Consider the following 23,971-nt stretch of genomic DNA (forward strand, 5'->3'; position numbering starts at 1 on the left):
CTCTGCACACCCAGCAGGACAAGGTGGGGTGCAGTGGAGGGCTGAAGACCTTTTGCTTTGGCCGTGCCTCCCCCATACCTTCTCCCCGTGGGTGTGAGCTGTGGTCTAAGTTGTCCACAGCACTGACCTTGCTTTCTGCCTCATCTCCTGGGTGCCAGGTAAGGAGCTCCCCATCAGGCTGAGTAGTCTTCTTGCCCAACCCCGCCCCAGATCTTCCGGCCCAATTATGTTTCTTGACCCCACTTTCCTCCCTCAGTGCCCCCCAAGGGGGGGGGTGCCCTCATCTGCAACCCCAGGACTTCCCAGGCTGGCTCACTATGTGGGTGCTTAGCACCCTGCTCAGGTCAGGGGGGCCGGGCCAACCCACCATGGCCTGCGGGGGACCACGAGACTGGCCTGTGAGTGGAGATGCCAGCAAACCTCTCTCTGGCGTCCCTAGTAACTCACCCTGCCAAAGCAGCCCCACCAGAGAACGTGCCATTCTTCTAAGCTAAACTGTGCCCTATGTCTGCAGCTTCAGGAAGGAGACAGCAGAGTCCCGATGGCTCAGTGACAAGAAGCCAGGCAGCCTGGGGAAGGGGGTCACCAAAGCACCCAGGGCCGGGTGGGGTGCAAGGTGGGGAAAACTGTTCTTCCTCCATCAACCTCGCTTCCCACTGACCACCTGGTGGGGGCCAGAAGCGAGCCTCCACTCCAAAGCCCAGGTTCTAGGCTCTGACTCGCTCTGGCTGTGTAACCTTGCGTGAGCCACTCCCCCTTTCTGGGCCTCAGTCTCCCCACCTGCAAGGTGAATGGATTGCACCAAATCAGAGTTATTCACTCCCCCCACCCCCCATCAGAAGGTCCCCTGGGACTCTGTACGTCCTCCTTGGAGATTTTGATTTATCGGGTGTTGGATGAAGCCCTGGGGCCTATATTTGAACAAGTGCTCTGGGTGGCTCTCAGTACCAGGCAGATTAAGAGGGGATGGAGGGTCTCCAAGGTCCCTTCCAATTTAGATCATTCAGGCGCTGGAATTCTCAGGACAGTGTGGATCCGCCCCCTTCCTCCATGCCCCAGACGCCTGGAACCCTCACACAGCCTGGGGTGTCCTCCCGTCTGTCCTTCGCTGTCTGCTCACTCGTTTTTCCAGCTCCACCACCCTCTCCTTCCTCAGCACCCACTGAAAAGGTGTGTGGAGATGGAGGGGAGGGGGCACGGAGGACAGAGGCAGCAGCAACACCAGACACACCCGTGCCTCTGCCAAATGCCACCCTTAAGAGATTATTCATCGTGGCGCTGTTGGTAATAACCAGACTGAGGATAAAGATTGGTTAAATAAACGATGGCACATCTTGCACAATGTGATATTACGCAAATGTAAAAAAGAACGAAGAGGCCCTTTATGTACTGATACGGAACAATCTCCAAGACGGAGGGTCGTATGCAAAAATCAAGGTGTCAGACAGTGTGGAGAACATGCAACATTTGGATTAAAGCAAAAAAGAGTATCTCTATATGTAATTACTCACATATGCAGACAATGTCTCTGGAAGAACACCTAAGAAACTGGCCTTGCCTCTGGGGAGGGAACCCAGTGGCCGGGACAGGGAGGGAAGGAGACTTCTCTGTGAATTTTGTATTATGTGCAAGCACCATCTTCTCAAAAACATTTAAATATTTCAAAGCCTCTCCAAGGGCTTTTTCCAACGGCACTGCTCCCCCCGCCCCCATCTTTGATTCTGACACAGCGCCCCCTGGCGGGACCCGGATGTGCCGCGCAGGTGGGTGATGGGGGGAAGGAGGGAAGGAGCAAGGACCCGACTCCTCTGTGTCAGAGCCGGCTGCCGCCCTCTCGGCTCAGCCTCCCTTGGGGATGGCTGCTCACAGCCATGATGCTGGGCGCCCGTGCAGCCGACCCAGACCTGAGCTGGGGCCGCACCCACCGCCCACACCGGCAGCCTTACCTCCCCACTGAGGATCTCCTGGCACTCGGAGTAGTTCACGCGGGCAGCCCAGCTGCCATTGGCCAGGCACTCCCTGTAGCCGTTGTCTGGAAGAAGGAGAGAGAGTCAGAGCGAACCATGGGCTCCTCTCCCAAAGAGAAACCCAGGCATCCATCTGTCCATCAGTCCGCCCATCTATCCATCCATCTGGGCCAACACAGAGGCCTGCTTGCTGGGGGACGCTGGAGTTGAAGCTGAGGAGAGGGGCTTCCCTGCTACCCCTGCCTTCTTGCCTCTTTCTGCCTGCTGGCCCCAACAGGGCTGCCCACCCAGGCTGCCATGATCATGTCCACGTGGTGGGCCGGCGGGCAGACTTGACCAGCCTGCTGGGGCTGTTTCCTTGCAAGACCTTATGTGGTGGCAGATTATGTGGTGGGTGCCCTTCGGAGAAAGGTCCCATTTTGGCATCTCACATGGTAGCAAAAAGGATGGTGAGAGCTGATGAGTCGATTCTGCCTCACAAGGCTGGGCATGCTATGGTGGAAGGGTATGTGGTGACAGTTGATGTGGCACATTGGAATGACTATCCGTGGTGAGGTTTCCCATGGAGGGGGGGTTCGCGTGGCAGTGTTTCACATGGGGTGGGGCCCACATGGCAGGGGTTGGGGAAGGTCCTCATGGTGGCATTTCTCTAACAGCAGGATTTATGTTGGAGGGTCATGTGTTGGACACATCCATGGTGGAGGTCTCTTAGGACAGGAAAGGACAGGGGGCAAAAGTGGACTGGGGGATGTCATAAGGGGTGGGTCTCATGGGATCCACTACAACCAGCTCCCAGCCTGGCACATGGCATCTGGGGGAAAAGACAGGAGGGCGCCCCAGGGAGGCGTGGGGGCCCGTGAAGCCACGAGACTGGCCTGCGGCCCGGAACTTGTCGCCTTCTAAGGAGATGGGGAGGAGCCCTGCTGTCGAGATGAGGCCTGGCTCCATGGCTCTGGGGTGGATGGAGCTGCACAAAGGGTCCCTCTCACCCTCTCTCCTGCCCATACCCCCTGGCAGGCACCAGGGCCCTAAAATCCAGGAAGGAAGGGACCAAAGGAGATCCAAATCTTGAGTCTTTTCTCCTTTGCCGGTGGAGGTCGCCCTGCCTCACCGCACTTGGGCATTGGTGGCTTTAAATATGTTTCCTAGAGTGAATTCTGGCCCTGAGTCCAGGCAGCACTGGCTAGAAGAGCAACTGAATCTTGAGCCAATCCCCTGCTGCAGGCCTTTTCATGGCTCACACTGACCCTCAGGCCACATCCCCACCCCAGCAGGGCTCAAGGATGGCTGGGAAAGCTGCCTGAGTCCCAGTCCCTGAGCCCAGAGCCCGGCAGGGACAGAGCACTGTGTGGAAGACAGAGTGGGATGCCCTAGGTCCGGCTCAGTGCTGCTGGGCTGCGAGAGTGGCCTCAGCCAGCCAGCCTCCCGAGCCGAGCCGCTTAGGCCCCTCTTGTCATTTGTAAGGGGAAGGGCTTGGCCAACTGCTTCTCCAAGGGGGGTGTGTCCAGCCTGGACCTGCCTCTCTGCTGACAGCAGCAGGCCAAGAGGGAGATGGTGGGGTCGTGGCTGATGGGGGGAGATGTTGCTCCCTCTGGGAAAGAGGGAGCCATGGTCTGGCCCCGAGGACCACAGGGCCGCGGCCTCTCTAACGCACTCCCTGGCCACCCTGCTGAGAGGCTGCTCAGGCCGCAGCATGCCAGTGGGAAAATGAGGCTAAATGCATTTTTAAAGCTCAGCTCAGCTTCCCTTCCCAGTAGAGTTGAGCCCTTGGGCAGAGTTGGTGAAGGAGCTGCTGATTCTCTCCTAATTGCTAAATGAGGGATAAGCTACCAGAGGGCTGAGGGCTCAGTGACTGGGATTTCAGGAAGGTCTGGGAGGAAGCAAGGAGCCGGGGAATCCAGTGTGTCTGCCGTGGAGGGGACGTGCCTGGGACCAGAGCCACTCTGGAATGTCTGCAAAGAAAGGGAATCCATGGGCCCCTGGGTGGCTCAGTCGTTAAGCGTCTGCCTTCGGCTCAGGTCATGATCCCAGGGTCCTGGCATCGAGTCTCACATGGAGCTTCCTGCTCAGCGGGAAGCCTGCTTCTCCCTCTCCCACTCCCCCTGCTTGTGTTCCCTCTCTCGCTGTGCCTCTCTCTGTCAAATAAATAAATAAAATCTTTAAAAAAAAAAAAAAGGGACTCCAGGCAGAGATCTGGTTGGAAGAGGCATGGGGAGGGGGGCTGGAATAAGGGGGTGGTCTTGCTTTAGGAGACGGAGCACGATGTAGGGTGAAGAGCATGGCTCTCAACCAGGTGGCCCAGGTTTAAATCCTGATGCCACTCCTTCCTAACTGTGTGACCGTGGGCAAGTCACACAACCTCTCAGCTTCCTTATCTGCAGTATAGGAATAAGCTTCACAATGGCTCCTGCCTCAGTGGCTGAGTGGGCATTCTTAGTTCACACATGCAGAGTGCTTGGAGCTCTACCTGGTGCGTGGCATGCACTATTATTTTCATTATTATTGTCTTTGAACTGTTACTTATATAACCTTCTATAAGATTCAGGACATGTTACATATCCCTGTCAAAGTGGGTACTGGTAGGAGCTGCAAGAGATGCCCCTTGGTTCAAGCTCCCCTTTCACACCCCACATGTGGGGCGGGAGCATGGAGCCCCTCCTGGGCCAGGTCATCCAGAGGGAGCAGGTTTTGGTGGGAAGAGAGGAGATGATCTGGAAAGAGAAACAGCTCCCCCGGCTGCAAGTCATTGCCAGGGAGGATGCGACCTCCTTGTCTTTAATTGCTGAGCTGAGCAGTCCTCCCAGAGAGTCTTGGGAAAATGGATATTTTTGGAAAAGCTTCCCATCCCTTTGAAGATCAGATGCAGCAGGAGGGAGGGCATTAAGGAAAAGGCCTGGAAGTCCTGGCAGTATCTCATCAGTAAATGAATTAATTCGTGCCTAATGATTAGGTACAATTCTGGGTTCCCAGGCTCTACTGATCACACACGGGTGTGTCCCTCACTTTCTGGCACTGGGGGCACTTGTGAAGGGAGAGTCTTCCAGCCCTGGCTCCACGTCCAAGGACCATCACCCCCAGCCCCTCTCCTGGGAGCAGAGAGAGCACCTCACCCAAACCTCCCACCCATCCTGCAGGTGGAGAAACTGAGGCCTGGAGAAGGCAGTGCAGAAGGTTCCTTAGCCAGTTCCAGGTGGAGCTGGGGCTAGAATCCTGGACTCTCAGCTTCCACTTAAGGCGGGGTGGGCTAATCAGCAGCTCGTGCCCAGACACTAAAGTCTTTCTTGGGGTCATGTCAAGTCACCCTTGGAGACAAGAGTGGAGTGAGCTCATGCGGAGAGGCAGGGCTGGAGCCACAGAGAGCCTGGCCGGCCCCACTCAGAAGTATGGACTTGACCATGGAGACAATCGGGAGCCACAGAAGGGTTGGATGGGAAACCAGGGTCAGAGAGCCGGTGCCTTGGGCCGGGGCAGTGGCTCTGGGGATGGAGGAGAAATCAGCTCCGGCGTGAACATCACTTTGGAGGTGAAATCGGCAAGACCCGGTGCTGCGGAGACAGAAGGGCCTCCTTCTGGGAGAAGCCTCACTGCCCCCCGCCAGGCACCAGCCCCTGGGATCCCCAGAAGCACTGTGAGTGAGGCCGTGGCCCTGCCTCCCACACCCTGTGACCCTGGGCAGCTGTCAGCCTCTGCCTCCATTTCCTAACTGTAAAATGGGCCCTACTAAATGGGAGGTTGGCAGGCGGCACACACTAAGCTCTCTTCTGAGGTCCTTCTGCCCTTCCCCCTACCTGCACTTCCTCCCCACACCCTCCTCTTGGGGTCCAAGAAGTGGTTGCAGACACACGAAGCTGTGTAGTCTGGCTGTTCCAGCCTCCCCGGGGCCCTCCCACCCCTCCTGGGTTGCAGCCAACCCCCACCCCAACCCCCTTCATGTAGCTGGTAAAGGAGAGGGGGCAGAAGGAGGAACGTGGGAGTTCTGAGCTGAAGCCATGCCCTCCAGCCTTCTCATCGTCAGACCAGGGGCCAAAGAGCCATACGACGGGGGAAATACGTTAAGGTCACTCGGCAACTCTCCAAGTGAACCACCTGGGGGCTGGTCACCCTCGGCACCCCCTTGGGCCTCGGAGCCCAGGCTCACCAGAACCCAAGAACCCATCTAGGGACCCCCACCCCCCCTCGGTAGGACAGGGCCCCTGGCCTGCAGCTGTTTCTCTCTTCATAAGCAGGGGCTGTGAGTCATTGACAGGGCAGAGCAAATTAATCCTGAGGGTGACAGGTGGTGTAACAAGGAGCTGCAAAGCCTGGAGGTGGAGGCTCAGGAGGCTCAGGGCCTCAGGGTATCGAGGTGTTTACGTGGGGATCAAGTATCCGACAGACCCTGGGTAGTCCTCACCAGCCCTGTGAGCGTGCATGCAAGGCTCAGCCCCCTGCCTGTGGATCTAAAACGGGGTCCCCCACCTCCTGGCTGCAGGGCCCTGGACAGACCTCCTAACCTTTCTGAGCTCAAAGTGGGGGCTATTCTGATGATTCGTGCCCTACCTCATAGGGTTGTGGTAGGCTTATCCCGACTAACCCAGTTTGTCACCTGCAGAAGAAAGTGTCACACAGAGCTGCAGGCAAATTCCAGCTTCACCTCTTACCAGCTGGTGACCTTGGGTGAATTCCCTAACCTCTCTGAGCCTCGGAGGCCTCAGTATATAATGAGAACTACATAGTCACATATGGCATCACCCAGGGGTATTGTGGAAATCAGCGGTAAAGAGCACAGAGCTGGCCTTTGGTAAATGGTGGTTGTATCCACGGGAGGTACTACGGTCTTGTCGTCATTATTATTCCTCCCACCTCCAACAAGTCCCAAGCTCTCCCCATCCTGTCCCACCTCCCAGCAGAGGGCCCGCCCTCCACAGGTTCCCTTACTTGTGGTGTTGTAGCGGACGCCGAAGAAATAGGCGGGGCAGGGTCGAACCACCAAATGCCCCGCGGGGCTCTGGGGCCAGCAGGTACCAATGAGGTCCACGGATGCATTGCACTGCAGCCCTGGGGGCAGAGACAGCCAGTGAGGCGGGGCGAGCTCCCTACTCTGGTATCCTACCCACCTCCCCACACTCACACACCAGCTGGGAACAAGATGGGAGCAATGACCCCAGTGTAGAGATGAGCTCATCCTATGCAGAGGAGACATCAAGGAAAGGAATCTGAATTTGATGGTATGGCACGAGGGGGCCAGCGTGGGTTCCAGAGTAGAGGAGGAACAGAGACACCTGAAGGGGGTGTTAAAAGCTGAGATCTTGACTGGCACTTAGAGACAATGCTGGACATACTTCAGGTCCTCTGCTCTGTAGCCCAAGGGCACTTCTCTTGGCCCCTCATTTGATATAGATTGGACCTCTGAGACTTCACAGTCTGGAGCAGCCTGGAACAGACCCAGCCAATCCTTGATCTAGCCCGCCGCACACATTGATGGAACCAGACCACATCTTCTCTGGCTCTGCAGTGAGGAACCAGTTAGATGAAGTTGGCTGAGCTCTTCCCAGGCCTGATAACCACATTTACTGAACATGCAGTGTTTGTGCTTGGACGGTGCTGGGCCCCAGCAGAGAACTGACCAACAAGGGAGCCACAGGGAGAAAAAAGAGGGAGACACCACCTAGGGGGACGGGAAAGGACACTGAACCAATAGACTGGGACACACACTTCAGACTGGGCTCTGCTACTAATTTGCTGTGTGACCACAGGCATGTCATTTGCTCTCTAAGCTTTCGTGTCTTTATTTTTTTAAGATTTTAATTTATTCATGAGAGAGAGAGAGAGAGAGAGAGAGAGCAGGGGGAGGAGCAGAGGGAGAGGGACAAGCAGACTCCAGGCCGAGCGCGGAGCCGGACAAAGGGCTCAATCCCAGGACACTGAGATCATGACCTGAACCCAGGCCAAGAGTCAGACACTTACCCAGCTGAGCCACCCAGGCACCCCAGCCTTTGTGTCTTTATAATAAAATGAAGAGTTTGGTTCTGATCAGAAATTCTTAATCTCAGTCTACTGGAAGCTTTAAGGGTTCATAGAGACTCTGAAGTGAAAAAATTGGTGTATATGTGCATCTTAATTGGGAAAGGGATTGTGGCTTCATTAGATTCTCAAAGAGGTCTGTGACTCAAAAAAGGATGTTGAAGTCCCCTTCCAAATATTTTCCCTTAATTGAAGAGCTTTTTTTTATTTTGGGATTATTTATTTATCAGAGAGAGAGCACGAACGGGGGAGTGGCAGGCAGAGGGAGAAGCAGGCTCCTCTCTGAACAAGGAGCCCGATGTGGGACTTGATCCCAGGGCCCTAGAATCATGACCTGAGCCGAAGGCAGACGCTTAACCAACTGAGCCACCCAGGCTTCCCTCAAAGAGCTTTTTGGAGTGGAGTGTGTGCATATGTGTATGTATGTGTGTCTGTTGGGGCAGGGTGGAGGCTACAGGAATGCTTCTAGAGGGTAGGGAGGCTTTTAGTCTGAAGTGGGGGAGGCTGGGCTGAGGATGGCCCCCGCACCCCTCCTGATGCTGCCCTTCTTTCTCTGCCTTAGGATGCCCCTCTTCCACAAAAGGCTGGCACACCTGTCCTGTTGAGACCCAGTGTGCCCATCCCAATGGGAGGGGGTGAGTAATTCTTGGAATGGGCACAAGGATGCACAGACAAGCCAGGAAGAGCCATAAACCAATGCAGGGGCCGCCTCTTCAGGGCTGGGCATCAGCAGTTGCCAAGCCCTGACTGGGGCCCACCTGCCAACTCCTCCCCTTGTTAGCCTGTACTCGGTCTCTCAGGAAACAGCCCGGGGTTAGATGGGCGTCTTTCCCCCGCTGGATGCGGGGCGATGCACTTGTACCCAATGCTGGGCTTTCTTTCTAATCAAATCGATTCATAGGATGTTCCTGCGAATCGGGGCTTAGGGGCAGAGGCCTTGGGACCAAGGGGTTTAACTGAAAGAGAAAGAAGTCTGGGTTGGAGCTTCATGGACATGGGGAGCTGGCGGGCCAGGCCAGGCCTTGGTGCTGTGCCACAGTACAGCCTCCATGAATGGCATCATGGCGCGGGGGGGGGGGCGGAGGGCAGGGAGGAAAGCAGGCTGTGGCTGTAATCTCTCAGGGGTCATGCCCCTCGTGCTGAGCCCAGAGGTGGGGGGAAGCTAGAGGCAAGTGGCCACAGGGAGGGAGAAATGATATTATGGACCATGCTCGGCTTTTTCAAGGCTCATCCTCATCTATTTTGTTGATCCTCATCCACCCTGCAATGTCATTAATCCCTTTTTACAGATGAGCAAACGGAGGCAGAGGGACGTTAAGCGACTTGCTCAAAGTCATGGGTCAATGAGTGAAAGAACCAAGAAGTATAGCCAGGTGTTTTTGACTCTAAACTACGTGCTCTTTCTATTATGTCACATGTTGTGCCAATAAAGGGAGGATAGAAAGCCAAGGAGGCAGCGGGGAAGGGAGAGACAGTTTTGAGGGCTGTGTGCCAGGCATGTGCCAGGTACTTTGCATATACCATCTGATTTAATGATATCATTGTACCTTTGTCAGATAGTTGTCCATTCACTCACTCACTCATTCATTCACAGTGTCTCCTGAGCTGGGCACGGGGAAGACTAAATGGAACATCATGTGTGGCAGCACCTGGAACTTCTCTATCATGCTCTCTTGACGTAGGAGCTGGCCTCCACCCTCCCTTCCCTCTCCCTCTCTCTCCTGCCCTGGACACTTCCCCAGAACCCCTTTGGCAAGAACAGAGGGCTGGGCAGGACTGGGCACCAGTCACTGCCAGGACAGGACTAGAGCCAAGGCAGAAACCAGCTACTAAGCAGATGGCCCTTCTGACCTCGATGACCAGGTACCAGCCAATGGCCAGAGCCCTGACCCACCCACAGCTGGTGAGGAGGTATGGGGGTGGGAGTAGGCAGAATAGACATTATTTGCCCCTAGTCCGGTATGGATTAGGATCCCCTAGCACCTACTATGGGTCTCATACCACCTTCTGCGGTGAGTGCTAATTCTCTCTGATTTACAGGTAAGGAAACTGAGACCGGAGCCGTCAAATTGTTTATGCAGAGTCACACAAACACCAAGAGGCAGAGTGGGGTTTGAACACTGGCTTTTGACACCTGTCCAGGGTCTTCCCACTGCACCATAGAAGTCTCTAGTCTGGGCCACTGGCCCTCATAGCATTTGGTTGCTATTTGGTTTTTAGCCCCTGCTGCCGCAGTCTCTCTCTTCTCCCTCCTGCCCCCCCCCCCCGCAGCTCAAAGAAGGCTGCTTGGGGGGCTAGGGAGCGGGGTAACACTGCCATGGACATGACCTTTACATTAACAGTCCAGAAAATCCTGGAAGGAATGAAAGTCTGTGTGCGAGAAGGGAAGAAAGGGAGGGACAGTCCTCAAGAATGAAGAATAGAAGCCATCAGCATCACAGCCTCCCTGCCGGGCTGGACCTGGGTGGGCGGGGTCCAATGGAGGGGCGGGGTCAGACGGGGCGTGGTCAGAGGCACAGGGCCAATCAGGAGCGGCGGCAGAGCCCGGGCTGGGAGAAGTCAGTCCTAGAGTAGGGAGCCGGCTGAGCAAGAGGCAGGGAGTTAGAAGTGGAAAGGAGGCTGGAAGAAGGGGGGGGGGACGCAGAGGTCGAGGGAGGGGAGGAGGCTGCAGGACAGGGCCTCAGGCGCCGTACCTGGCAGTGGGCACTGCCCACCAGACCTCTTGGCCCGACCGCCTCGAAGGCACCTTCCGCAAAGTGCCTGCCTCCGCGGGCCACAGCCCTTCACTGCTCACGCAGGGATTTCAGCTCACCACGCTGCGTACACGCGGTCCCTGGGGATCCGGCAGAGCCGGGGCCTCCAAAGGGGAAGAGTGTGTAGGCAGGGAGAACCAACCATTGCTGAACACTACTGTATACCAGGCAGTGTGAAGGGTACTTCTGGAAATTCACACCACTCATTCAATCCATTTAAATGACTTGAAGAGAAGAAAAGGGGGTGGGAGCAAGTGAGGAAGGAGAAGGGGAGAGAGAGGAAATAGAAGGAGACGAAGACACGGAGAGTAAAACAGGGAAAGGCAGACAGAAAGCCAGGAGAAAAAGGTACAGGGAAAAATAACTCCAGAGGTGCTGGGGGTGGGGAGGGAGTGGGTCTCCTAGTTGGGAAGCGGAGAAGGAAAGGAAGTCTGGATGTCACTCGGCATGGGGGCTATAAAGACCTAGAGGTCAGGGTGGTTGGACTCTGATTCTTGAGCCAAGTCCCCTCCATTTGTCCCACTGGCACAAATGCCCAACCCCTCCTGCTCTCCTGGGGCTATTTTCCCACTTGGATAGCATAGTTCTGGGGGTGAGGAGCAGTTTGGATGGGAGTAAACTAGCCTTGCAAATAGCAGGCCGATTTACCAGCCAGGAGCTACTGTTTATTATGAGTCAACTCCTCCCCACACCAAACTGTTCCAGGTCACCCCTCCTGGCCAGTTAAGTCATAGATGGGGAGGAATAATGACTTTGCTCTTTATTCAACAAGTTTTTACTGACCTCCTAAGAAATTTTCTAGGAGCTGGGGACACAGTTCCCTGTTCTAGGGGCTGGGAATACAGTTATGAATAAAATAAGCGCCCTTCCCTTAGTTGGGGGTGGGAGGTAAGGGCTGCAGCAAACAGACAGAAAGACAGACAGACATAGCTGTTAAGCAGTGAGAATGCTATGAAGAGAAAGCAAACAGCGTAAGGAGATAAAGATTGCCAGGACCACTATTGTAATTTGGTGCTAACAATTAAGCGGAGACCTAAAGGAAGTGAGACAGGGAGCCATGTGCACATCTGGGGGAAGAGTGTTCTAGGCAGGGGGAACAGCGCATACAAAGGCCCTGAGGCTAGTTTGTACTTGGCATGTCTGAGGTTTTAACATTCCTATCGCTTGATGGCTTGCTCCCCCATTCATGAGGCAGCCAGATCCCTTCAGCGTCATCCCTTTTTTCTGGAGGCAAGGGAGTGGAACCAAGTGGGCTAAAGTAATGTGTAAGACTGGTCCTGCATCTTCCTCTAACGCCACACGTGCCCACTCCAATGCTCATGGGAGCACTGCGGTTAGTCCCAAATCTGTGCAAATGGAGGGAAGAGGAGAGAGGAAGAGGTGGACAGCTCCCTCCTGCCTCTGACAAAACCCCTGCTGAGTCAGGGGCCTGGGGAGCCTGTTTTAATGAACCCGATGAGAACCCTTTGAAGGTGGCCTACTTAATGCTTGTGCACAATTGGGCACTGGTTTCTCGCCAGGCTCAGGGTCCGAAAGTGCTCAGCAGATCCTTCTGTAGTAGGTAACTTCAGAAGGAAATCAGAATCTGGGTCCCGTCCCCAGTTATTTTGGGTGTCTCATTAGCGGCTTCTGAATGAACGAGAGTAGGTGGGCACTTCGCAGCAGCCCTGCACTTGTGTGGTTAAGCTCAAGAGAGGGACTCAGCCAAGGCTGCCCAGAATGGGAGCAGCCAGGTGGCCCAAGGGCAGCCTCTGAAATAGACACTCTTGCCCATTCAGAGGAAGGCGCTGTTGGGATGCACGGGCAGGGGCTCTGCCTGGGTCATCCAGCATGGAGAAGGTGGCAGAGGGCAGGCAGAGAGTCCTCTTGTCTCGGCCACCTTGTGGCTGAGCTGCCTCTTTTTTGGCTGGGTAGACTGGAAAGATACCTTTGCTGGTATGTGACTCATCAGGACAAGTGGCTGGGAGCCTCCTGTTCTGTGGGTTTGCGAGCTCTCTGCTTTTGCATTCCTGGCACCTAGTAGAGTGCCAGGTGCATAGTAGGTCCTGAGGGAAATCGGGGGCTGTGTGTAAACCCTGTATAGGTGTGGGGAACTGCAGGGGTGACAGGCCACACCCAGCCTTGGGCACTGTGGCTCTCTGGGCAGCCACATATGTGGTGGCCCATTTGATTCAAATCTTGGGGCTACTGCTTAGTAACTGTGTGTGCTTGGGCAAGTTACTTAACCTCTCTGAGTCTTAGGTTCCTCTTCTGTAAAATGAGGATAAAAATACTTCCTGACACTATGGTTAGGATGATTGAATGAGATTCAAGTACTTAGAATGGTGTCTGACACATAGTAGGTACTAAATAAGTATTAGCTATTATTATTAACATTCATGACCTTAACACAAGGGATAGGAACGAATGACCCTCGGTCCTTGTCAAAAGTATGAGTTCATTTGTCTCTGATGTCATTAGTCAATAATTCTATTACTTTCTGGTATTGTCATATTTGTGCCATGGTTTTATGAGCTGCCAAGTCTGTGATCTGCCACATGATGGAACTTTGGCCCTAGGGATCCACCCTCTCCCTGCTCCTGGCATATGAGAGGACCCCCAAAGGCCCCAACTCAGTGCCAGCCACCCCAGCCAGACGCCCATCCATCTGTCCCGGTCCCTCCACCCCACCCTCACCATCTGTCTCTACCAGTGCCCATCGGTCTGGGTAGGTCTTGGCATTGGAAGACAAATAGCTCATTCTCAGAGGCTGTTGTGGAGGGTGATGGATTGTATGCCATGAAGCCCGCCAGGCTGGGCTGGGCTGAGAGAGGGGCACGGAGTACAAATTGTGGGGGAATGAACGACATTCATCATGGCCTGTTGCCTCCAAGGACAGGTGACACCTGCGTGGGCTCAAGAGACGTCACTCCTCCACGCACAAGGAGCAAGTGAATGGAGGCTGACCTGGCCTCAGTGCATGGGGGACTGCGGGCAGGGCCTTTCATCTCAGACTCAGGCCCTGGACAGGTCTCTTCCCTCCCTGTCTCTCTCTGTTAGAACTCCAGACTCTTGCTCAAGAATTTTCCTATTCCCCATGGCCTGGCTTAGCCAACTTTGCAGCCAGATGCTCCAGGCTCCCGGTAACCTCCCCAGGCTTACTGCTTTTCCCTCCTCACTCCTCCTCTGTCATTCCACCAAGCCCCCCTGCTGGTCTTCGGTTAACTCTAGCTTTGGCTCAGAGCACTGGCTCTTCGCTGCCAGTTCATACTCAGAGTCTCTCAGAGACTCACTGTGAAAGTGATTTTTCAGGAAGCCTTCCTGGATTCATACCACCCCTGATCTATCCTCCCTGCCACCTCCAGTGTTGTGAGCAATTCATAGCAAATGCCTTCTCCTCATTCCAGCTATATACGGTTCGCACTTTCAAAAGCCTGCTGATGTTACCAACAACCATAAACAATGCTCACTAGTGGTACGGCTCTCTACAGTTTGTAACATATTGCCATAAAACTTAGTGCATTTAGTTGTTACAGATCCTTGAGGTAGGTACCAACCCCCCACCCCCGCACCCAACTTTATAGTTTGGGCAAAGCGAGGCTCAAGAGGGTCAAGGGCCTGCTCATCCCTGGGGCTGCTAGAGGGGCCCCTAGGGTAGAAGGACAAAAGAGCGCGACCGTGAGCATGGGACCCAGTTGGCCTTCTCCATGTCCGGAGCTCTTCCTCTCCCCCAGGCTCCTCCCACAGTGAAGGTTCAGGAGGCCCAGCGGCAGCTGCTCAGAGGTGTGGAAGCCTCCTCCCCCCACAGGCCCAGGCTCAGAAGCTCATGCCTTCTGCCTCCCTGCTGGCAGCCTGTGGCCACCTCTCCACCAGCATGCGCCTTGTGCTCGGCTTCGTAGTACTGTGTTTGTGGGCTTGACTCCCAGACCCAGATGGTAAGCCCTCTTTGGTCCCCTCATGGCTTCCAGGGGGCCCAGTTCACAATAGGTGCTCAATTCATGAGCTGGTTTGAATCAAGGAGAGACCTGGAGAGGAAACCGAGTCACCACCCAAGAACAGCGAGCCTCCCAAAGACCTTCAGGTGCAGGGGCCCTCCCCACCTTTGCTGGGCAGCAGCCTCCCCAGGAACCCTGCTTCAAGTGGCCAGGGCGAGGGTTCACGGACCACACCCGAAGTTAGAAAAGACATGGCCTTGGACGCCAAAGGCCTGACCCTCCCATGCCTCAGCTTCCTCACCTGTACGGATGCTGAGTCTTAAACCCGTGTGAGACGTGAGATAATTCTACAAAAGTACTTTGCAAATGGTGTGCTTGTACAAGTTATTAGTAATATTTGTAGTTATGCAGTATTTTCTATTGAGGGGGTGTAGAGCCAGGCTGCCTCGGCTCAAATTTTGACTCTGGGACTTCCTAGTTTCTTTCTTTGCGCCTCAGTTTCCTTAGGTATAAATGAAAATTGGGTTACTGTATCTCCAATACCTCCAAGAGTGCCTGACACATAGTTAGCACCCGACAGCATTGTGCTTTGGATGTTTTTAGCAGCAGAGAACGGTGGCCCTTCCTCCCCACGGGCGCCTGAGTCGCAGCCCAGCCCTCTGCTCTGTCGGTTCTCACAGCAGGGGCTGGGGTGACTTCCCCCATTGTCCGCCCCATGGCTGATGCTCTGACCTCACGGCAGCTCTCCTTCCCACCACACTTGCACCAACTTCAGGATCCTCCTGAGCACAGTACTCTGTGGAGATGTGATGAGCTGCGTGGGGCTGGAGAGAGGAAATCTCTCTGCTCTTCCTACCTTGGGGCATGGCTCTGTGTGCAGGCCCCCGGAGCCCCGGGGGAGGGGGCCGTGGAGACCTGGAATCTTGCACCACTGGGAGAGGGGGACTCACCAGAGACATTGCCAGCCAGGGACAGGCTCTCGCAGTGCTGGTCCTGGAAGGAGGCGGAGATGGGGTTCAGCCCCAGGAGGAGCAGGGCCTGTGCGCACAGGGAGGCGAGGGACACCGTTAGACTGTGCTGTGAGCTTCCTGCTTCCCCTTGCTTCCCCTCACCCCAACTTGCTCTCCCTCTCCCCCCATGTCCTCTGTGTCTGGAAGGTCTGGAGCTGCCCTGTTCTAGAAGGGCTTGGAAAGGAGGCAGGTAACAACAGCAGGAGCCTAGGTTCCCGGGACAATGGTGAACCTTCTCCCAGAGAGCTGGGACCCTCATGGAGGCTACGCCTGAGGAAGCCACCTGTATCCGCATGGAATCCCAAGGATGGTTCACCTGTATCCCAACACACACACACACACACACACACACACACACACACACACACCCCTGCCCGCTGGGCGCTCGTGGGCTCATAGGTGTCTTTCAGTAGTGCACCTGCTGGCCTCCCTCCAGAGCTGCAGGCACTCAGAGGCCTCCCATCCTTACCCAGCCGATTACCAGTCACTACAAATTCTGCCTCATCCTTCATCAAGCCCTTTTACAGCTGCCATGGCTCTTCCTTCTCCCTGGGGGCTGCGGTGGCCGTCCGTGTTTGCAGTTGAGAAATGGAGGCCCACGGAGGTGAAGGGGTACATGTGTCTGGAAAGATGCCTGCCCTACTCCAGGGAGAACTTCTGCCCCTTACCCTCCCGGGGGCTCCATGTCACTCTGACTCCAGAATTTTAGCCCCTGTGGGAGGAGAGTGGCAGGGCCCCCTTCAGCTAACGCCCTCACACAATCACTGCGTCCCCCTCCTTTGGGGTCAACACTGCCCCCCACCCCACCTACAGATTTAGAGTTAAAAGAGCCCTGGCATCTAGCCCTGGTTTCACTGTGTTGCCGGGGGTGGGTTACTTGACTTCTCTGGGCCTGTTTCCTCACGTGGAAATGGTCCTCCCTCCCTCCCAGGCTCCCACAATGCACTGTTTGGGCCGTCCTTCGGAGTAGCACACTGTGCTCCACAAGGACAGGAATTTTGTTTTGTTCATGGTGTTCAAATTTGCTGACTACCTTCACGAATCGCATTGTATGTGAGGTCTACAACGGGCCCTCAATAGGTCATGTTGATTGATTGGAACTTGGTGATTTTTATTTAGTCATAGGTTAGAAGCAAGGCAGTGGTCTCCCCTGGGATTTGAGGTTCAAGGGGAGAAGAAGCACGTGGGGGGCTGGAGTATGGAGGGGGCATGTCCATTGGTGGGGACGTGGGTGCCAATGTCCAGCAAAGCTCTGTCTGCCTGACCGAGCTCCCAAGGCAGGGGAGCCTCACAGAAGGTTGTCCTCCACCTCACCACCCCTGCTCCCTGCTCTTTCTTCCTGGGGTCTCCTCCCTGGGACCCTCCCCTGGACCACCTGGCGATGGCACCTCTCAGCCCCAGTCCATTTCCGCACAAGCTGCAAACTTCACTACAGAACTTCAGAAACAGAGAGGTAGATCTAGAAGCTGTCTTAGCCACTTCCCAGCGGGCATCTGAGATGGGGAGAGAGCCAGGGGCTTGTCCCATGGTGAGCAGGTCTCTATTTCAGTCTAGGGCCAGCCTAGCAGCACACAGCCTTTGTGCACAGCCCTCTGGGACGAGGGTGAGGAAAGTGAGGCACTCACCTCGGGTCCAAAATTTCAAGGGATGCCAAAAAGACACATAATATTTTAATGCAGTATTTTTTAAAACTAAATGAATGCAAAAAAAATCCACGATGGACAAAAGATCAAAAACTTTTTTAAAAAGACAGGCTCTGTAATAGTGCTGGGCCTATTGGAGCTTGGGGTAAAGGGAAAAATCAGTAATGATATTAAAATATTGTTTATCTTCATTATGAGATTTTGGACACCCTTAAATTTTGTGCTTGAGGAGAAGGCCTCCCTCGCCTCACGCTAGTCCCAGCGCTGCCCTGCTCTCCCCAAGCTGGACACCCCCATCCCACTGCTCCCAAGGTCAGTATGTCCTCCCCTCACTTGGACTCCCCCCACTTACCCTTTCTGGACCTCCGGACCTTCCTCCAGTCCACAGAAGCAACCTGATCTGCCCTTTCCCAGAAGCGAGCTTTCCTTGCTCACCTGCCATGAATACCCTCTCCTACCCTGCGCCCCCTTTAGCGCCACCCACCTTCCCCAGTAGCTGCCCCTCCCCACTCCTGTCTCATGACAGAGGCAGGCTCTACTCCCTTCTCTCCTGCCTTCTTTTCCAAGGTGGAATCAAATGCTCCCCACTTCCGGTCAGAGTCTCTCCCACCCTCAGCCTCCTGCAGGAAACCCCCGTTGACCCTAATGATTCACCCACATGTCCCCTCAGCAGGTGCCTGAGTCCTTTGTGGGCTTTGTTTATTCTGTTCACTTGCTGGCACGCTCCTGTCACATCCTAGGAGTCTTTCTGCTCTGACTGGGCCAAACCCCAGTCCAAGAAACATATCCCCAGCCCTGCACCCCCACTCTCTGCCCAGCACTCGGGACACTTGGCTAACTCGCTCCTGGGACTCGGAAGTGATTAGAACAAACCCATTCATCTCTCTGGCCCCAAGGAACTTCTAATACTTTATTAACCAGTAATTAAACTTCACAGTCCCCAGAGAGATGGAAAACTATCTTTACCCTCATTTTCCAAATGAAAACGCAGGAGAGAGAAGAGGAAGTCACTAGACCAGCCAGCAGCTCTTGCTAGTTAAGCAAAGAGTAGCATCCTCGCCGACAAACCTGCATTGCTCAGCTCGGCACAGAGCTCTGTGCTATGCCCAGAGAGGGACCACTCTGCTGGGACGGCCAGAGGTCCCTTCTAGAAGGAAGCTAGGAATCCCTGCCCCCAGCTTGTCCCCCCCCCCCCCCGCCCCACCACTGCCTCTGCCACCTCCCAACACACAGACACACACAGAATGGGAGCAGGGCTCCCAGAGCCAACTGTCTTTCAGGCCAGTGAAAGAAACTGGAAATGCTCTATTTGAAAATATCAGCCCCCCTGCCTGACATTCCACCACTATCCTTCTAATCCTAAAGCCCTGCTTTGTGCTTTGTGCCTTGGTCTTTCAAATCCCCCTTGAAAGCACACTGTGTTCTATCCACATTAAATTACTTATCAATGCCCAGTCACCGGATCCTGCTGGTGTCCACACACCTTTGCCCTTGCGGTTCTTTGCCCCCCTGCACCCCCCACTCCTGACTCACCACTGCACCCAGTGAGCCCTGCAGTCCTCGAAAGCCAGTTCCAGAGCCCTCCCCTTGGCAGCCCCTTCCCCAACACTCCAAAGCAAAGCAACGCAACTCAGTCACCCTGCTAATGGACCCAGGCTCCTGTGCACATGGCACCAGACCCAGGTGCTCACGATGCTCACAAACAGAGTGTGAAATCACCTCAGTACAAAGCACTGACTCCCCTCAGTTCTGATTAATGGCAAAGACACAGGCCAGAAGATCTTAGCTTCTCACCCTAATGTCCTAGGGTTCACAGAGGAGCAGAGCAAATCCAGATTCATCATGAAACCAGACCAAATGCCATGCAAAGGGCAAAGGGCAAGCCTGTCCTTGGCTGGCTGCCTATAACCCTGACCCTTACATCTCGAATGTGACGGTTCACAAAGTCATTCTCTACCAACACGGTTTGCATTGTGCAAAGAAAAATGCTTCTTCAAATTCCCGAACCAACCTCTCCTCTCAGGAAAGCTCAGTTCTGTAAAGAATCAGTGCTTGTACCACCTCTTGCTCTGTGGAAGGATTTGTAAAGGCTTCTGACTTATTCCTGAATCACACTTCCAGGAAAAGTCTGGAATTTTCCTGTATATTTTCCCTCCACCGTACACTGATCTCTTCAACGTTCGCTAAATTTCTAGCCCCATCAACAGGTGACTACTGCACTGTGGGAACAGGCCCCCAGAATTTCCAGGATATTGTTTGTTTCCTTCTAAGGCTGAGAGTTCTTGATCTGGCGTCCACAAACACCCAAAAGCCTGTACGGAAATGCAGCATGTCGTGTGTAATGACAGCCATTTTCCGGGAGAGGATGCAAAGCTTCCTCCACAGCTCAGGGAGGTCTAGCACCCAAAATGATGGCTAGAACTTCCAGTGGATGGGCTCACATCAGAGGCCTGGGCCTCCACCACATCGGACATGTCATCCTCTCTCAAAGCAAACCCAAAGTGGTTTGGGCCTAGGAACCACCATTTCCTTGGGCTGCTCCACTGGGTCCTCCCCCGTGGTCATTAACTCGGGCTCCTGGCTCTCCTTTCAGAGCCATTTCTGACAAACCAAGTTTTCAGGACTGTGTGAGGTTTACCATTTCCCAACAGCTGGTAGGGAAAAACCAAAATGGCCCTAGGAAGCGGAAGCTGGCAGACCACTAGGATCACTCGCTAGGTGATGCCTCACTTGTGTGAGCCAGCCTGGCGGCCCCAGGGCCCAAAATAAAACCTGCACCTCAGTGACAAATCTCTCCACTCACCGAAGAGCCAAATCTTGAATGCCAAACCTGAGAAGGCCAAGGGTGTGCTGCTGCTCAATTCCAGCGTCACAGAAAATGACTGTCCCAGGACCCAGTGGGTCCCTGACAGGGACAGGGACTGCTCTGGGGAAAGCAGATGGGGCAGGTCTCACACTCCCCATTTTACAGGGGTTTTAGTTGAGGTGCCCAAGGTCACAGAGCTGTTTTCAGCAGCGGGGTGGGGACTAGGAGCCAGAACTTTCAAGCAGATGGAGGCTGGAGGAAGGGGCTAGCCCAGATCAGGGCAGGGAAAGAAGGGATGGGCAGAGGAGAGAGAAGGGTGCAGGGGCCCTCAGAGAGGGAGGGTGGGGGTCGGAGTCTGACAGCTGCTGCCCACCCCCCCCCCCGCCTTCCCCCACAGGCCAGCGTGATGGCTAGAATTGAAGCTGCCATCCCGACTCCCAGTGTGACTCTGGCATAAAGGTTAATCACACCCAGAAAATGCTTATTAGAGGCCATAAATAACTATGCTGCTGAAGCTCAGTCCGCTCCTTAAGGCACAAAAGTGCAATTTCCTTTGATGGGATGATTGGGTAATTAACCTTTTAGGGAAGGTTCTGAAGGGCCACTGGAGGGAGGAGAGGGATGGTCTGGAAGCACCGGGGGCTGCCCCCGCCCCCCGAAAATTCATGAGGAGAAAGGAGAAGGGCCTGCCTTCCCTTCCCTGGCATGACTACCTCTGATGCTGGGCTTGGGAGAAACTCCCCCATCCGCTCCCCCACCCCCACCCCAGGCCCCAGGAAAATCTCTTGCAGGGTCCAGGGACACAACCACAGCCACATTCAGTGTGATCCCTCAGCAAGATCCCTCCTGCTTCCGCTGAGTTCTGAGCACAGTCCTGCCACTGATTTTGTGACCTTGGGCGAGTCACCTGGGCCCTCTGGGCAATCAGGTCTCTCCTACCCGCAGGGCATGGATGTGAGCCGCTTGAGGAAAACACAGAGAGAGATGACTTCTGAAATTTAAAGTTTCCACAGGTGTCCAGGGAGTCACTACCATGACCTGGTCACTCTGGGCCTCAGAATCGTGCTTGGTTATGGAGAGAGTTGAACAAGAGCAGGGTTCCCGCAGTGTCATCTATATATCTATCTATGATAATGTCTTTATCCATTCATTCGATGGACCCCTGCGCTGTTTCCATGTCCCTACTCTTATAAATGACGCTGCCATGAACGTGGGGGTGCACATACCTCTTCGAGATAGTGATTTCATTTCCTTTAGACATATACCTAGAAAGCGGAATTGCTAGCTCATATAAAAGTTCTATGTTTAATTATTTGCAGAACCTCCATACTGTTTTCCAGAGTAGCGGCACCAATGTACATTCCCACCAACAGAGCACAGGGAGTCCCTTTTCTCCACAGACTCACCAGTGCTTGTTATTTCTTGCCTTTTGGGTTTTGTTGTTGTCGTTGTTGTTTTTAAGCCCACGGAAGGTCTTGAACTCACAACCCTGAGATCAGGACCTGAGCTGAGATCAAGAGTTGAAAGCTTAACTGACTGAGCCACCCAGGCGCCCCTTTCCTGTCTTTTTGATCCTAGCCATTTTAATAGGTGATATTTCGTTGTAGTTTTGATTTGCTCTTCCCTGATGATGAGTGAGCAAGTTTCTGATATACCTGTTGGCCATCTGAATATCTTCTTTGGAAAAATGCCTATTCAGGCCCTTTCTCCATTTTAAATTGGATTGTTTGGGGTTTTTTTGTTATTGAGTTAGTTGTATTTGTTCCTTATATATTTTAAATATTAACCCTTTATCAGAGATATGATTTGCAAGGTGTAGCCTGTTTTGAGCAAAGCCAAGAGAAGAAAATCCTTTCTCCATTTTAAATTGGGTTGTTGGGGTTTTTTTGTTATTGAGTTAGTTGTATTTGTTCCTTATATATTTTAAATATTAACCCTTTATCAGATATATGGTTTGCAAGGTGTAGCCTGTTTTGAGCAAAGCCAAGAGAAGAAAATCTAAATATGAAAAAGAGGAGGGGTCATAAATCAGGATTTCTTTAAAAGCCAACTCCCCTGTTGCATTTAAAAACTAGGATCTGGGTGTGCCTGGGTGGGTCAGTCGGTTGAGCATCCAGCTCATGATTTTGGTTCAGGTAACGATCTCAGTGTTGTGAGATCAAGCCTCATGTTGGGCTCCGCGCTCATGGAGATTCTTTCCCTCTGCCCCTCCCCCCACTCACAAGTGCTCTCTCTCTCTCTCAAATAAATAAATAAATAAATAAATAAATAAATAAATAAATATTTTTTAATAATCCTAGGATCTGGTTTGCCAAACTCTTCAGAAACCTGTCTGTGCCTACAGGGCATATAACTATAGACACGGAGTTATGGTGGGGGGGAGAGGCAGGGCCCCCATGTAATGGTGGTGCACAGAGGTGCCAAGCAGAGCGGTTACTGGGGGCTAGGGTTGTAGGCTGTGTCCCAGCAGAACTGAGACCCTCCACGGTGTGTTTTCTGATCCACATGGAGGTGCTCTGAAGACTAGCCAGGGTAAAGTAGACTTGGAACAAAGGACAGCGAAGTCATGTGCCCTTTCTCAAGCCCTCCCCCCTTCCCCATCCTGCCCAGGCCAGGTCCTCGCCCGGCAGCCTCCTTCTAGGACAGCCACAGCCTGTCCCCACCTCCAGGCAAAGAGCCTGTGCTTTTCTCCCAAAGTGGGGGGGCAGTGAAAGATTATTCTAGGCAGATGAGACATAATTTATTGTTACATTTAATTAACTTAAATTGTTGTTGTGCAGAGAGGAAAAAATAAAAGGAAAGTCTCCTGCCTACAGATGGGGGGGGTGGAGAGGATCTCTGGGGTGTTCCTCGCCTCCGCCCTTCCTCCCAGGGGTCTGGGGAGCTAGTCACTCCTCTGCTCCCCTAATAAGGACCCTCAGCACAGCTGAAAGCAGCGGGTACCTGCTTCTCCCAGCCCAGGGGCAGTGAGGACCTGCAAGACTCCAGGTCTGGATTTACACAGACCCCTCCAAGGATCCCAGATCTACTGTCCCTTGGGTTCTAAGCTCCCTGAGGGCGGGCTCTATGTTCAGCTGCCTTTGGACCCTCAGTGGGGCCTGGCGCAGAGTAGGCCCCACGATGCCTGAATGAATAAATGATTGACTGAATGAAAGAACAGGTGGGTTTCTACTCTCTGCCTCCTTTGACCATGGGGTCCCCTTGTAATTCCCACCAGGACACTTCCTATTCCCCATTTTCCTGCATCTCTATGCTTCCAGCTGCCAGGTGCTCTCTCAGAGGCTGAGTTCCTAGCTCCTTAGCGGGCTGTGTGGAAGGAAAAACATTAGGGGGTGGAAATGCGGGGCTGAGGTTCTGTTCTGACCCTGGCAAATTTGCTCCCTGGACAAGTCACTGCCCCGTGCCCTTTCCTGCCTCAGTTTCCTCGTCTGTAAAATGAGGAGGGCAGTGTGTTCCCTACATTCCTTTCCAGGTCTGAATACGCTCTGCCTTCAGGATGCACAGGAGAGTAGAAATCAGACCTCTAACTCTGGGGCCTGAGAAATCCGCGTTGGGATCTTCTATCTGCACCTCCTACCTGTGTGACCTTGGGTGGCTTAACTCCTCTGAGCCTCAGTTTCCCCATCTGTAAATGGGGCTAATAGGGATGACAGTTTCACCCTGAAGCTCTTGAATCGAGTCAACACCACCATGCATGTAAAACAGCATGGGCATGTGATGTGATGAGTACTGGGTGTTCCACACACCTGATGAATCCCTGAACTCTACCTCTGAAACTAATAATACACTATGTGTTAATTAAGTGAATTTGAATAAAATTAAATTAAATTTAAAAAATAAAAAAATAAAAATAAAATAAAACAACACAGGGCCGA

General features: G+C 53.7%; 1 protein-coding gene across 2 annotated transcripts in view; it reads right to left on the minus strand.

Moving 5' to 3' along the window:
• The window catches only part of CRHR1 (corticotropin releasing hormone receptor 1), a 46,443-nt gene that overhangs the window by 9,897 nt on the left and 12,575 nt on the right, over window positions 1–23,971 (minus strand). For both annotated transcript variants that reach the window (XM_073883138.1, XM_073883136.1), the window contains exons 2-4: window positions 15,588–15,675; window positions 6,885–7,004; window positions 1,947–2,032 (exon numbers count right to left, since the gene is read on the minus strand). In XM_073883138.1, the coding sequence (XP_073739239.1) occupies window positions 1,947–2,032; window positions 6,885–7,004; window positions 15,588–15,675 (294 nt within the window). The remainder of the gene's footprint in view (window positions 1–1,946; window positions 2,033–6,884; window positions 7,005–15,587; window positions 15,676–23,971) is intronic.

This window comes from Callorhinus ursinus, unplaced genomic scaffold (assembly GCF_003265705.2).
Source record: "Callorhinus ursinus isolate GAN/ISIS: 27379988/994484 unplaced genomic scaffold, GSC_fseal_2.0 scaffold50, whole genome shotgun sequence".
Classification (NCBI taxonomy): domain Eukaryota; kingdom Metazoa; phylum Chordata; class Mammalia; order Carnivora; family Otariidae; genus Callorhinus; species Callorhinus ursinus.